General features: G+C 30.5%; 1 protein-coding gene across 5 annotated transcripts in view; it reads right to left on the bottom strand.

Annotated features, from left to right (window-relative positions):
* Positions 1-372: 372 nt before the first annotated feature.
* LOC145322705 (uncharacterized) overlaps positions 373-16,051 on the bottom strand; it is a 98,399-nt gene continuing 82,720 nt past the window's right edge. For all 5 annotated transcript variants that reach the window (XM_080164920.1, XM_080164923.1, XM_080164924.1 and 2 more), the window contains 7 exons: positions 11,904-12,043; positions 11,080-11,632; positions 8,758-8,869; positions 6,423-7,052; positions 5,801-6,079; positions 5,077-5,470; positions 373-4,460 (listed from right to left, as the gene is read on the bottom strand). In XM_080164920.1, coding sequence (XP_080021046.1) covers positions 5,316-5,470; positions 5,801-6,079; positions 6,423-7,052; positions 8,758-8,869; positions 11,080-11,632; positions 11,904-12,043 — 1,869 coding nt within the window. In that variant the 3' untranslated portion in view covers positions 373-4,460; positions 5,077-5,315. The remainder of the gene's footprint in view (positions 4,461-5,076; positions 5,471-5,800; positions 6,080-6,422; positions 7,053-8,757; positions 8,870-11,079; positions 11,633-11,903; positions 12,044-16,051) is intronic.

The following is a 16,051-nucleotide window of genomic DNA, read 5'->3' as shown; positions in this document are numbered from 1 at the left end:
GGGATCTACTTTCGAAAAGGGAGAAAGGAGAGAGAAAAATAGCCTAAAAACATTCTATGACCATTTTGGATATAATATGCCTAACTTCTGCGGGGATTTTCTAACCTTGCGGGACCAATACCTACCGTGCCCTAACCCTACCTGGCTACTCGGAATCAAATTTAACCTAGCCGAATTTGATTTAAAGTATAAAACAAACACTCGAAAAACTAACCCCCTTTTATTTCATTTTTATCTTCAAATTATAGGATATATAGGGGGGATGGATTCTGTGATCGACTGGGAAACCTTCTACAAATATTCCTTAAGAACACTTCGCTACTAATAGAATTTTTTGTCCCTGTTCCTTACAACTTTTAAATACATAAAGCATTGTCTTTTCGAAGACTTTATTGAATTACATATTTAAACATCGCGTTGAGCACTTCTTCTTCTATGGCGTAGCAACACAGTTTTAAATCCAAGGGAATCAACACGAAAAATTTTCTCAAAAATATCAACATAAAAGTTTATCCAAAAAAATATGTTTTTTTTTACTTTACATTGTGCTAGAATAAAACTAAACTAAAAGAAAGTCATCATAATTAGTAGCGCAACTACTCTATAGCTACCATCTCCATGACGTTAATCCTTGGATTATAAACTTTGAGCAGTCCATAAAAACAATTTCATTATGATTTTTTTTGACAATGATAATGGTAATAATAATAATAATAATAATATAGTAATAATACAGATAAATCAATTAAATATCACCCAAATATTAAGAAATCAACATATGTACTATTATAATCATAAATAAAATTTTTTTTTTTATAGTCAGTGTAAGTTTTTCTTATATTTAGCTTCTCCTTTTTACTTTTAACTAATATTATTTAAAAATTCGCCAAAATTATTCCACTTTTCTACTATGACTAAATAAGGAAAGTATTTTCATAATTTTGCTTAATCATGATCGCTCATCGAACCAGGTTCATGTTTAGTTTTTTTCAAGAAAAAAAGTTGGATTATGAAAATATTTTCTTTAGTTTGTTTATAAGCAAAAAGCCCTTCAATATGATGGACTTTTGGAGCTTTGCTTCACTGTAATAATCAAATTATGTATTTTTATATTAATGATAATTAGAAAAATATAAATAATAGTTATCTACAAGGTTGATAAACTTAATGATAACTATGTACAGTTAAAAACCACTGCAATAATATTCAATACAAATATAATATTATTTGGTTAAAGGGAATGTGCACCAAAATAGAATGGAATATATATTGGAATATTTCTTTTATTGACTTTTTCTCTCATACAAATTTTTGTTGTAGGCTCTGATATATTTTTTTTGTGCCAATCCCCTTTAAAATGTTCTTAAAAATGAAAAAATTTTAAATTTGTTACCAAAAAATAGAACTAATTTCCTTGAATACTATTGCAGTGCAACATAAAATATAAAAATCAAGCATCTGTACTAATTGATCGATTGATTGTCTATCTGCATTCTTGCCCACTGACCGAGGTAACCAGTGACAAGGTCCAGGTAGTGGGGGCCAAACACCAGTACTAAAACAACATTAAAATTTACAAGAGATAATTTTATAAAAATAATAATAAAATCTATCTATATGGTTGCTTAAACAAAATGGCCGACACAGGATTGCTAGAGAAATTAAAAAGAAACACATGTAAGGTAGGTATAACTATTCACTAAGATAGGGTAACCTAAGTGTAGGTAGGTTAACCTGTGTTGAAATAGGTATACCTATATGTAACATGACTCTAATATTAGGTTTAATTTTTTTTAAAAATCTCAACCAAGAAAATATTTTAATAGTTAGTAATTTTAAAAATTGTGCCAATTTGTTTAAACATTCCTTCTATAAATCTGGGGGAATCATTGATTGATATTTGCCACAACAATATTGCTATACAGGTTTTTAGAACTGAGGTCACACAAAACTCAATGATATGAACATTTTAAAACTTCTGTTGAGGCAAAATAGTTTTTTTTAACAACTGTCTTTAGGTGCATTTTAAGGCAAATAATATCAGAGGTAAAATAACAATTTTTTTACAAAATGAAGCTTTTTTTATCTACAGCATTTTTGGGATTTGTTTTTACAAAATATTTTGAGTAATTACAACCATTTAATATACTTTTTTGAGCTCATTAGATTGTAATAAATAAATTATTTGGGTTTAAACAATATTTTTCATTTACATTTATGATTTAATATAAACAATATGTTTAACAGTATTTCTACTAAAAACCACTAGGTAATCTTTTTATAACAATAAATTTAACAAAATATTTTAAGGAGAATAATTTTGGCGAACAATTCTTTCTTGATCAAAAATTAATTTTTGCCATGTTACATTTCTTTTTTCATTGCTTACTTTATAAAAATAAAGGAAATATTTTTATAAATTGAATTAAAGACATTTCTGTTAGATCAAATTGTCTTCTTCAAAATGAAATTATATACCATATAAATGGCTAGATTCTTTTTTACTTTCCTAAAATTTAAAAATCTAACTTTATGAATAATTTAAAAACACAAAATAGTGTAAAGCTAAATATAAATTATTTTATCTGTCATATAAAAACTAGCTGTTCAGTACCTAATAACTATAAAATGTAATTGTGTGTGTATGTATGTGTGTGTGTGTGTGTATGTGTATGTGTACTTGTGTATATTCTGTGCAACAGTGGCATAAACTTTGTATTAAACAGTCTAAAGCTTGCGATACATCCGTAAAATTCATTATTCTAAAGTCAATTATAAATCAAGAATAAATAAATTTTTTTTCTAAGTTCAATTAGTATTAAAAAGATACTTAAAATAATGAATTTTAAGACAGTATGGTTTTCAAAAATATGTGATAATATAGAAAATTTCTATCAGAGTTTTTTTCTTTCTTTTAAAAATGCTACAATTATTAATCCTATCCTTTCAGAACCTTACAAAATTTTAGGCTTTTTTGCTGAAATTATGGTTTCTTATGCATCCAAGATTTTACCTATTACATTTTTTATTAAACAATCTAAATTTTTGAATATTGCTGTTTCAATTGACGAGTTTTGATATAAATTTAAAACCATCATTACAGCAAAAATAAACTTTTTAAATTTTAAAAATTATTTTAACTTAAATATATCAATGCATTTATCATAACGCAAAAGTTATGATTTGTTTTTAGAAATTGATATTGAGCACAAGGTTTCAAAAAACACAATGTGCTCCTAAACATATAAAGTTCAAGGCTGATGTAAATATGAAAAATATACCACGATCCTATTGTCTTTGATTTTAGACTCCTGCCCTAAATGTTTAGAATTTTTTATTGTATTTCCATCAACAACTTTGTTTTGATTAGAATTGAAAAACTTTTCATATCTACTACAAATTACTTGCAAAGGAAGCAGACTTTTTTTGTTTGAACAGATCAAAAATACAATAGTACTGTGATTTATTTTGTGTGTAGGCACCTCGTTCAACTTTATTTATCCAGAAGTACACAGTGAAATTATTAAATGTGATTCGATTTACACACAAAGTTATACAAAATAAAAACTATTGAAATAATTCTGTTTCTCTAAAGTAGTAGGTACAATAAACCAATTTTTTCAAATCACATTTTTCATAATAAATAAATGAGAATAATTAAATTATATTAAAATATCTGTAATGATAACCTATGAATGAATAACTAATGATAAAATTTTTTGTACATAACATCAAAATAGAATCAATATGGGAACATTTATTTTATAGATTAAAAATATATCCTTTGCAAGGGAAAATAAAATTAGGAGATGATTAAATTTATTTTGGTCCATTGAAGATTCTAAATAAAGCATAGAAAATTTATCTAAGAGCCTTTTCTTGGTAAGCTCATGTTATAATAGTTCATTTTTTAGTCGCCAGAGCAAAATAATAGTGTTGGGGCAAGGGTGTATGGTGGAATTGTAGGGTAAAGGAGGAATGTCTTGGCCTGGCGGCTGTCTGTAATGTACTTTTAGTACACTTTATAACCACCGGGATGAATCACATTAATACACAATCATTTATAATTTAGTATAAATCAAAAATTCATATTTGAACAGAGACAAATTTTTCTAAAAATGTGTTTCAGAATTGATGTATCTATTCCCCTAGAGAAAATCACTTAAATAGATTGTTTCATACGAATACAAGTGCTTAAGACTGAAGCTATCATTGTATTTTAATAAAAATCACTTATAATCTGTCACTTTTTAAACTAGATTGTCACTTTTCACATGTATAATTTTTTCTACACCAAAAAAGAATTATTCCTCTTGTAATAAGAGGTAGCGTGATTATTTTTCTTTCAATTGTTATTAAGAACAAGAACTTTGTTAACAATTATTTTTATTGAATCCGTATCAAATTTTTGAAATAACTTGTGTTGAAAAAGATCAAAGCAGCAGCGATAGAGCAGAAATCTGAAACATAATTTATTTATTGATACATTACCGATGATGATATTCAAAATTACCCCTTCTGTAAATTACAATTATTGGCTGAAACGTTTGGACACCCAACCAATCAAAACGTATTAAAAGTCCCAAAAGTTAATGTGTCCCATAATATGAAAACTTTATTATAAAACTTTGGGGACTAGTGTAATAAACAGAGCATTGTTTAGGATTAGCTCAGTAGAAATTTGGCCTCCAACATTTACATTTGTTTAAAAAACTAAAATATATCTTATTATAAGGGGTGGTTAGAAATATATGCATGTTTTTTTTTTAATGGTGTCAAATGTTATTACAAAGTCAAACCACCAAAAAAAGCTTCCTAAAAATAGAGATTTGGGACGAGGGCATGCTTTGCTTCTTCGAAGCTACTCTATAATTTACCATCGTGTCCGTCCGTCAGTAACGATTTGAGGAAAATGTGATTTTATCTGTAACAATTAAAGATAGAGAGCTGATTTTTTTGTGAATATTCTCTGTTATAATTGGCTACCAGGACATAATTTTTTGTGCTTCGCTACTTATGAATGTTATGATCCTTGTTATTTTATCATGAAGATATTAAAATTTAAAGATATTTTACCTGAAAAAAGTAAAAGATGGCTAAAATTATCTATCCCCCATTCCAACTCCACATAATAGTTGCACAACAACGACACCACTCTTGCATAGACTTGATCTTGTTATTTGGTTAGTAGCAGTAACAATAAAAGTGTTAAACTTTGCGCTGGTATTATATCAACTTCGATTTTTATTCGATTAGTGTTATGAGTTAGACATGGTTGACATAAAACATTGGAAATATAAGTTGACCAAACGCTTCTATTTTGTAGTATCTTTATTAGCAGGTGAATCAGCATGATATTTTTCAGAAGCTAATGTGTTTGATGTGTTGATACTGGCAGTACTCATGTCTGTATCCAGTTCTGTTGTTTGTTGGACACTCTCAACCAGAGAATTTAGGTTTTGCCCAGAACCTGAAATATTAATCTTTCATTTAAAATCAAATCAATAAAGATAAGTTGTCTAATTGTTACTATAAAAAGTGTCCCTTAAAGTACTTAGTCGAGCACAGAAACCCAGTATTAAAAATTAGAATAAGAAGTTGATGAATAGTTTTCTGTTTGTTTGTTTATTACTTTATGTCAGATTAAGTTAGGTTAAATTGGCCAAGCAGTGTCAGGGTACCGCGGATACAGGTCCCGCTGTGGTTAGGTAGAGAAGAAAAAACTACCCACTCACCCCCCGAGGCTCTATAGGCACTTTGGGACAAAGCACCAGCATATGTTTAAATCTTAGATTAATACCTGAAATAATTTGACAGTCCTGATCGCATCCCAGTCCCGAGTCATCTGGTGTATCTGGTGTGCTAATATCTTCAGTCTCCGCCAGCCTTGCCCGACCAACCAACATACCAACAGGTTTCAGCTCTGTCAGCCGCAGGTGGCCGGGTCCCACTGGGGGATGGGGTGCAGCGACTTTGTCAAATTGAATTGAGAACTTGCGGGACATCTGGATTTTGTCCGTTCTTAATGATTCTCTGGAAGATTCTTTGCCATAGTCAACTGCTGGTGTTATTAGTGGACCTGGGGATAAAATAAATATTAACATACTGCTGGATGCGTCCCTAACCTCAAGTGGATTTGCTAGGTGTAAGAAACCTTCATAATAAAGTGCACAAAAGTTTATTTCTATCAAAACAACAAGAATGATTCAAAATTAAGAAACCCTTGCTATTTTACATTGCAAATTACACAGAATTTAATCATAAACAGTTAAGATCCTGTAATTTAAGGATATTCGTATTTCCTTACGGCTTTTCGTTTTTGTCCTTTTGAAGAATGAAAATAAAAATAAACAAAGGAAAGGACAAAGAAAGGTCGGTCTGACAGACAAACATTGTTTGTGTGTTATAAATAACTTTGTTACCTTGGCTGCTTGTACGGACAATCTTGAGTAACTTTTTAGAAACAATCGGTGTTGACATCAAACTTCTGTAAACTTTCGTGGGATGTCTCTTAACCTTGCTAGGATCCGCTCCTGGTCCGCCGCCGGCAGCCAACAACAGCTGACTATCCGTAGCTGCCGCCGCAAGGGCTAAACACTCACCGGCTGGTGAACACGACCGAGTTCTGACCAGCACAGCAGCGGCTGAAGCTGTGGCTGCATAGCCGTATTCTGGCTCTGACTGGGGTGAGAGGACGCGGGGAGATGTTTGTTGCATAAGATCCTCTGGCTCCAGAAGGAATTCTGATTCTGGATCCCGTGGAAGACGCACTCCTTCAACTTTCTTCAAGATACTCTTTTTAGTTGTCAAAGCTGTGGAAGCTACACTGGTCTGGCTGCTGAAACTGCTACTTTTGTTGCTATTACTACTGCTGGCAGCCGCGGCGGCGGCTGATGTTGTCATAGTTGTTGTGGCAAGCGATGAATGTTGTTGTTGCTGTTGGTTTGTTGTGGATGTATGAGTGGCAGTGGCAGGTTGTGGGTAGTTGTAGGCAGAGGTTATTGTGGAGATCACAGGCTGGATTGGTGCAGCAGTGCTCGCACTCCTCGACCCTGCAACATACATATCAATCATTTCAAAATGCTCAGCAATTCTTTTTTACAATTTGTAAGGTGTCTTCAATTTCACACATAGAATCATCAGAACAACATTTTATTACAAGAGCAGAAAATGTCTCTCCTATTTTTCAGATCATTATAATCATCAACCTCCTGCCTAATTATTTACTAAGTATGCAGAATTGAAGACACACCACAAATTATTACCATTAATTGGATTAAATATCACAAAATACATCTTTGAAATGCAAAAAAAGAGCAAGTTTTTAAAGTCGTATTGAGACTATAAAAATAGAAGGGATAAAAGCAGATAACTTTCATATTAGACTTAAATATTTACGCCCCTTACTTTTTGTTTATTTTTCAAACGCAAATCGTTTGCTATACAGCTTAGCTTCCCCAATCTGCACGTCTGTAAATAGCACTTGGTTTTCTTTTGTCTTTGTATACTTTGTGAATTCTAAAAACTTTAAGTTATTATTTTTCATCTATTAGCCAAAAGGTTTTACTTATTTCAAGTTAATTTATGTTCAGAATATATATGAAGTTATTTTTAATAGAGTTTCATTTCAAATTAACGTGTTTATGACCGTTTGCGCTCTTATTTATTTCTTAAACTTTAGATTTCATGCACAAAAGATATTTTAATACACTGTAAAAAAAAAGTGCTCTTTAATGAAACTTTTGATTTGATTATTAGAAGTACAGCATAGTGAACGTTTGAACGTTTAAAAAGTTTAGAATTGTGAACTATACTGAACTACGAAGAAAACAAGTCTCTAAACAATATATTCAAATGTGAAGCTCTTTATAGTGCCTATAAAAAAGGGGATAAATTAAATCTTTTGGCCAAAGTGTTCCGAATGACGTCACATTAGAATAATCCATATGACGTCATTCAGGATACTTTCCAATAGTTTTTAAATTTATCCCCCTTTCTTATAGGCACTATAAAGCGCTTCTTTTAGATTTTTTACAGTGTAATTATTGTGCATTTTCATTCTTTTTTTTGTGCTTAGATTTTTAAGAAAATAAATTGAAGTATTCTTTTATAGCCAATTTAAAGTTGTTAATAAATAGTCTTGTATTAGTATATATATAGAGTGAGGCATACATAAAAAAGTGCTAGAAAATTTTTCTTGCCAATTTTTCAAGTCGTCTTATGGACCATTTATTGACATATTTGGTGCTTTTATGGTGGTTCTGACTCTCAGTGCAAGAATTGGAGGTTGCATTTAATGTTTGATATTTTAATATTCCAAAAATGTGTTTCTTGATAATTCTGATATAATTTGTTTTTGCTTAAAGTAGGATTGTTAAAATTAAAACCTAGGTTGTTTGAGTATGAAGTGGCTATAAAAAGGCCATGTAATTGTCAAGAAATAAAGCTCCAAAATCAATTTCTCAAGAGTTCTTTAGGTTAAATTACCCTAGACGAGAAAGCTCAAAGTGTCATGTGTGACGTCATAAAAATCCATCTCTTTATTTAGGGGTGTCCTTTCCCTCTTCTTCTCTCATCCCTCCGTTATAGACGTATTTTTATGGCGTCACACATGACACTTTGAGCTTTAACCCCTAGACATGTTTAATGTTTAAAACTTTAATTTCTACTTCAAATTTACCATTGGAAGTGATTTAGATATTGATGTGCAAGAGTGATTGTGTGCATAGTGTCTATTATTGCTCATTACACTCTCACCTAATTTTCCTCCTGACAAAGACGACAAACCGTGCGCAAATGCCGTGGTTATTAAACTTGAAACTGATTGTCGGCTGGGCTCAGGTTTAGTAGTAAAGCCAAGACTGTCACTCTAAAACCATATTATTGTAAAATTGTATGTTACATAGAATTTAGAGGAAGGAGAGGACAATGGCAGATAAATTAATCTTTACAATAGCTTACAGAATATTTTAAAGCTATCAAGTAAAAGGACTTTTGGAGTATGATTAATTTATTTTCAATTGTCTAATCCCTGTTTCCCTCCATATTAATTGCTTAAAACATTCATGTCTTGATATGGTTTTTATAGGCAAAGCTCAAATAAAAATATAAATACATTAGTCACTTAATAAAACTGTTGGTTTTAAATATATTACAAAATATATTAGTTCAGATATTTATGTTAAAGCTTTGATTTGCTTTTTATAACAATGAGCTTTAAAATAAAAGCTTCTTTTTATTCTCAATCATTTGGCTTTTTTCAACACTCCTTAATTTCTTGTGGCACCTTTTGACCCTCCACCTTAATTACAATAAGTTGTTTGTAGCACCTACCCGGAATTCTAACCCTGTAAGAACCCTATCCTTGTGGGGCTTTTAAAACAATAGTAAACCAATAGGGTTGTTGTTATTGATTTACTTGCAATTACGGAGTTTGTGACTTCTGGATTGTTTTGTTTGCAAATCTTTAACAGTCAAAATTTTTGCATTAAATGTCCAAGAAAATTGCAAGGTTAAGGTTCTGTATTCTTATTCTCAACTATTGGACAAATATTTGGTAAAGTCGCTTTTTCTGTCAATAAGCACCTAAACCCTCACCCCTCCCTGTTTTTACCTCCTAATCAAATCATGAGGACTGCGAGAAATACATATTACCCTTTGATTCAAACTAATCATTAAATACTCAGCATCTATATGTGGTTATCTTTTTCAATGACTATAAAGAGAAATCCCTAAGATGTTTGGTCTAGTAAATTTTTTATAGTACAGGGTGGGGGTAGAGAGTGGCTATGGATGGTACAGTGTCCACTTTTGGAAAAGAAATTCTATCAAGTACTTTTACAAAATATACAGTTTTTATTATACTAGAAATTTAATAATCATTGTATTTTTTTTTTTTTGAAGACTTATTTTATTACAATGCAATGTTTATCTACTAATGATAATATGCGTCCTTGTATGTCACTCTAATGTTTGAAAATGTAGTTTATAACTAGAAGAGTAAATAATAGTAATAGGGCATGGGAGCCGCAACCATAGAATATTCAACAATTAACTTTTTTTTACAAGCCGCAGATTGCACACCCACACTCAATACTAAGCGACGGCCAAGCCCTGGTTAATATGTATGCAAACCCACACACAAAACCAAGCAGCTGCCGAGCCCTGGTAAATATGTGTTCACACCCACACAAATTTACAAGCTATAAATTGTACAAACAGAAGTAAATAAATTCTGGATGTACATAATACATATGTATGGTGGTGTGTAAATGTCAGAGAGATGTGGCACTCAACTATAAATCAATCTTCCCCCAAAACTAGTTTCTGCCATAAATAGCTTAAAATTATTGGTTAGAAGTGATAATATAACCCAAAAAATATTCTACTAACTTTTCCTTTATAGTTTTAAATAATTAAAGAGGAATTTTTTAGCATAATTTTTGGTATGTTTAATTTATCTTCTATTATCCTATCTCTGCATCCATGGTTAATGTTAGTATGCAATGTATGTATTATGTACCTAAACTAAAACTAATATTCTCTTTAAATCTATTTTGTTAGAGTAGGTAACTTTAATAAGTTATATGCCTTAAAATTATAATTCTTTGAAATAGCAATTTACCAGAAAAGAAATTTTAAATTATGGAAATGTTATGGTGCTTTCCCTCAGAGAGCAAAGCCATAATTTAAGTGGTTAGTTTCTTTCTTTATGCCTAATCTCAGTTGAGTTTTTTTAATCTTGTGTGGCCTAAACCTAAGTTGCCCTAACCCTGCGGGGCTATCATTTATCCATAAAAACGTATCCTAAACCAGTCTAAACTAACAATAGTCTTTAAAAAAACATATTCTAAGGCTAAAATCCAAACATATGTATGATAAATACATATTAGTATTAGCTTAACTCCAACCATCATAAAAGTTATTTGTGTTTGTTATCACCTTTAAATAAACTATGAATGAACTATCAATATGTAAAAGACTAAAAGAAATTATCATTTTTTACTGTTTTCTGATAAATATACTTTACAAATTTTAACGGAAAAACTTTTTTATAAACTCTATAATGAGGATGCTAACCTGGGATAGTCTGGACCTCAGATGTTTTGGCTGAATATCTTCTATCCCTGTCTCTCTCTCCATCAGGTCAAAATCACTCAGATCACTGGACCGCGAGCGGGCCGCAATGCGAACCCGCCGCTGCGGTGATCCCTTGGGACTCGGACTCATGGCGTACCCGTTGTTCCCGTTTATGCTACCGTTGTTGTTATTATTACTACTACTACTACGTCTACTATTATACCCGTTATTTCTGCCGCCAGCGCCAACTGCACTACCGCCGCCTGAAATGGTGGCATTAACACTAGAATCCTTGCGGCGTGGCGGATGATAAGAATCAACACCGCCGCCACCGCCGATAATACTGTTCATACCGCCGCCAATACGGCTGCTGCCCTTGGCAGGGTCAAATGGGTTCACGTACAGGGTGTTGTTGATGGACCCGTTGGGTGCCATGGACCCTTGAGCGGCCAGCGCTTCCAGCCCAGCAAGGCTGCCCTGACTGGGGAATGGATGGGTGTTGCAACTGAGGAAGGTGTCGCTGGAGTCAAGGCTCCCGAAGTCGGTGTTGGACCTGCGGGTATTAAGTTATTATTCATACATTTCATTGAAATTAATTTCCTAGGATTATTTTTGATTAAAACAAGTGTTCAAAATCTTTCTTCTGGTCCTGATTTAAAATCCCATTGCTCAATTCAAAAAGGTGCTGAATATCACCATTTAACCCAAAATTTTGAGTTGTACAATGTAGAAGACCAAAAATTTACGAGAAAAGGCTCCAAGCAAAATAAAGGGTAGTGTTTATCTTTTATTTTGATAAATAAGTAGGATTAAAATGGCCCTACCTGGTATGACCCAGGCCCAAAGGCTGGGGATGGTTCAGATTTGATAGTTCTATAAATTGATGATTGCTAGTTGACATTGGATTTGAGTCTATGCTGCCGCTATGGATTAATAACCCGCTGCCTACTCCTTTTCTTCTATCCTGAAATTTTGGGTTTAAATCATTTAATTAAAATCCAAAATATTTTTTGATTCTTAATTGATACCATTCAGACAACGGTTTAATGTTTTTTAGAAGAATTTTCATATAAAAAATAAATATAGCTTACAAATTTTCGTCTTAATTGTGATTATTTTAGACTTTAAAAAAAATTCCTAATTTTCTCTTAACTTTTACTAAATTTGAACACTTTTGTCTGAATGCTTACCATATGTACAAAAAAATCACTTTATTGTGTTATTTTTTAATTGAGTTTGCATTTTAGAATCACCTCTTACTGTAAATGTTTTTGTTGATGATGTTTTGTAATATTATACAATATACATAGTATAAAACCAACTATAACAATTTAATAAACTATTAAACTTAATTTTCAAATAACTACAGAATTAAGTCAATAAAAACATTTGACATGTTATTGTTGGTTTTGACACTAATTAAGAAAAATTAAAAAGCTAAATTTACAAAATGATATAACAGGAATCTTTAATCTGAAGAATAATCAATTTCCATTAGTGTGAAAAAAAACAGAGAGAAAACAAATTTTTCTTCAGATGAATGATCCCTTCCCGTGTCTTTTCCCGGGCTAATATGAGACACAAACCTGTATAATTTTATATAGAAAAGAAAAATAAGATTAGCTTACACATTACTCATAGTAATAGCGATAAAAAGAGTCAAGTCAAGATTTTTGCCGCAGTTACTAAGCACATAAAGAGTTTGCTTGATGGTACACTTCAGGGATGCAGGGATAGGACAATGATAATGAAGGATTCATTTTACTTACTCTGCATGAAAATGTAAAGCATTTTTTTCTTATCTTGGGAGAAAAAATTAAATAAAAGATAAAAACATCCAAACAGCTCATAATAAGGCAGAATAACAAAACTTTAGGTTCTGTAAAGTGGAGTTACAAAGAGCCCTGGGGGCTCGTTAAGTTAGGGTTAGTGCAGGACGAGACACAACAAGGTTAGGAGGTTAAACATTTTGCTTAGGTTTTAAGAATATATGAGGAAGTTTTATTTGCCCGATAAAAACCTAAGTTTTAGGCAATGGCGAATTTTATGAAGCTAGACTAGATTATTATTATTTAGGCTAACCCAATTATAGAAAAGGTATGCTTATCTACTCCATAAGTTAATTTATATCGGTAGATAAATATACCTAAATTTTTGTCATAATCCATAAACAGTTGTTATTCTACTTATTATAAAAACGAAGTTTTTGTTGACAAATAACACTGTAAAGAAAATTTCTTAACTAAGTTTCTTTGATAAAATGAACTATTTATTTTTCCCATAAAAAATCTGTATAAACGAACAATTTACAACGGACTTTGGAAACTCTTTCTTGTTCTAACTAAAGTATATATTAATATCCCCATATTTACTTTATAAAACATGCATATAATGTTATATTTTTCAAACAAACATGTTGTTGTATTTTAAGTTATTGTTAGTAATTTTGTTAGTTTTGTGCAATCTATTTAAATGATGTCCTGTCACATTTTGTGATTTTTAAATAAAAAAAATTATAAAGCAATTATTGTTAGTAATATGAAATTAAAACATATTTAATTAGTATTTTAATAGCAGTCTTTTTATATATATTAGTTGCAGAAACTTTATGCAGTGAATTTTAAATGTAAAAAAAGCATAGAAAGCCCACACACGCACACACTCATTCAACTGACCTCAGCGGGCTGGTTGGTAACAATTATCTAATCACTTGACTTATTTTCTAAAGGTATTTCCTCTTTGGGGCCCTGAAAGATGTACGAATTAGAGACGGTATTAGTATTCCTTTTTAGAAAATATATATTGTATTTTTGTTTATTAATATATTGTTATTATATATAAAAGCAGCAATTATTTGAATAATAAAACATGATACAAAGTGCTTTGGTGCAAGAGTGGCCAGAAATAATTGTGAATTTACAAGTGGCAGGTTTTACATTTATGTTTTTTTTTGCCATTACATCAGCATGAACTGGATGAATAAGAACATTTAATGCGCCACTTGCAAAGCAGTAATCTTTTTTCATATTGCATGTGCATTGTCACACCTAAAGCTGTGTGATTTGTTCAAGAAATCTGGAACAAACTGTGAATACAGAATAATATAACTTGAAGCTTGCAGTAATTCACTGTCAACTGATTTGACTATAGTAGATTTAAATTTGTGTCAAATTTAAAAAAAAAATATGTTTTAATAAATAAAAATTCCTAAAATATGTCCTATAACTTTTTTTGGCAGGGTAGAATTTTAATACAATGCTCAAAGATATCTTATATTGTTTTTTTATAAAGGACTTTTTATTGGAGCTGTGGGTGTTTTAATTTTCATATGAAGTTTTTTTTAGTAATTATAGAACTGACACAACTTTAAACCTGATAACCAAAAGTCTACAGTGTTAAATATAGATAAGTCGGATAGTCGATTTTATTTTAATACAACATGATAATTAAACCCCTATGGTTAAAAAAGTTTTGTACTTCAAATACCTAAAATAAGAACTTGTGAATTTAAATAATTTTTTTCTTTTAAACTGTAAAATTTAAGCATAAAATGTTCAGTTTTTGAATGAATTATTGGTTTTAATATCATTAACCTAAAAAAAACTTATAATTTTTTTGTGAATAGTTCCAGGGTAATTCTATAAAGCATTAATTGTCATTTTGCTAAAAATGGCTTTGATCTAAATTCTAAAAGGCCTACATATGCACACAGTCTTATTATAGTGAAGGTATAGATATTTTAATATCATTGATTAGTGGTCAATGTCATGAACTTATTCTGAGAAAATAAATAACCAAAGTATCAATGAAGATTTTAAGATTAAAAATATACCAATGATTTTTTTTGTTTATGTTTAGTAAAATTTTTAGAAATAAAGGGGCTCATTAAATTAAGAATAAAAAAGAATATAATTTTGTCAGCCAATTTTCAATGTGCTACTACGTCCACTTAAATAAAACTGTCTTTAGTGTCCAAATTGGAAATGAAATAAAACACATTTATCATTGTTAAGAAAAACTAACGCATTTTAAACGTTGAACATTTGTTGTCCCTGATTTATCATGCTTCATATTGGTCAATACTGTGAACCATTTCAAATTCGTACACGTTTCAAAGCAGCATACTTTTTCAATTAGCATTTATTGTTTCAAGTCTTTCTTTTTAATATATTTATAACTTTTAATAGATAAACAAAAAGTACAAATATAAAATAAATATTTAAATTAATAATTGCTCTAATTGTCCAACCCGCAGTAGAAAAGTGCTTTAAGCGTTAAAATTGAATAAAATAAAAATAAAATTTTGAATATGCTTTAAAAAAAAGATTTATTTAAAACATGCAAATTGAAATGCCCTATATACTTAAATTTAGTTAAAGGTGCATTTTAAAAGAATCAATTTATGCTTTGGTTTAATGTTCTTTTATTTATCACCAATAAAAAAAAATATTTTAACACAATTCATGTTCAAGATATAACAAGGACAATACTAAATATAATAAGCAGAGCAATAAAACAGAAGCTTAAAAGCTTTGCTGTAAAAAAAGAACAGTAAAGTATTATGCGATTAGAATATGAATAATTTAAAATTTCTTCAAGGTGTTAACAATTAGTATTTAGAGTCCGTCAATGTCTAAAATCAAAATGAGCGTGAGATCTTGAAGAGATTACTGATAAGACTATGATAATACCTAATACTAAAATAAGTTTTCAAATGCAATTCAAACAAGGACTAACTTATTAAGTCTTGTATTAGAGTCATCGTCGTTTTATTGTTATCCTAATTATATTTTTATTTATAGTATAAAACTCTGGATAGGATAGATAATACTCTAGAATATATATTATAGTAGGGAGTTTGGGTTTCTTTTCTTCCAATGCACATTGGGGCAAATCAACTAAAAAGGGGATTTAATTATTTAGTACCCTTAAAATTTATCTCACAAAAATTTCATTTTACACTTTTTTGTAG

The sequence above is a fragment of the Acartia tonsa genome, chromosome 6, assembly GCF_053477335.1.
Source record: "Acartia tonsa isolate MP-2025a chromosome 6, ASM5347733v1, whole genome shotgun sequence".
NCBI lineage: Eukaryota > Metazoa > Arthropoda > Copepoda > Calanoida > Acartiidae > Acartia > Acartia tonsa.
Note: the sequence above shows the minus strand (reverse complement) of the source record. Positions and strands in the feature narration are given on the sequence as shown.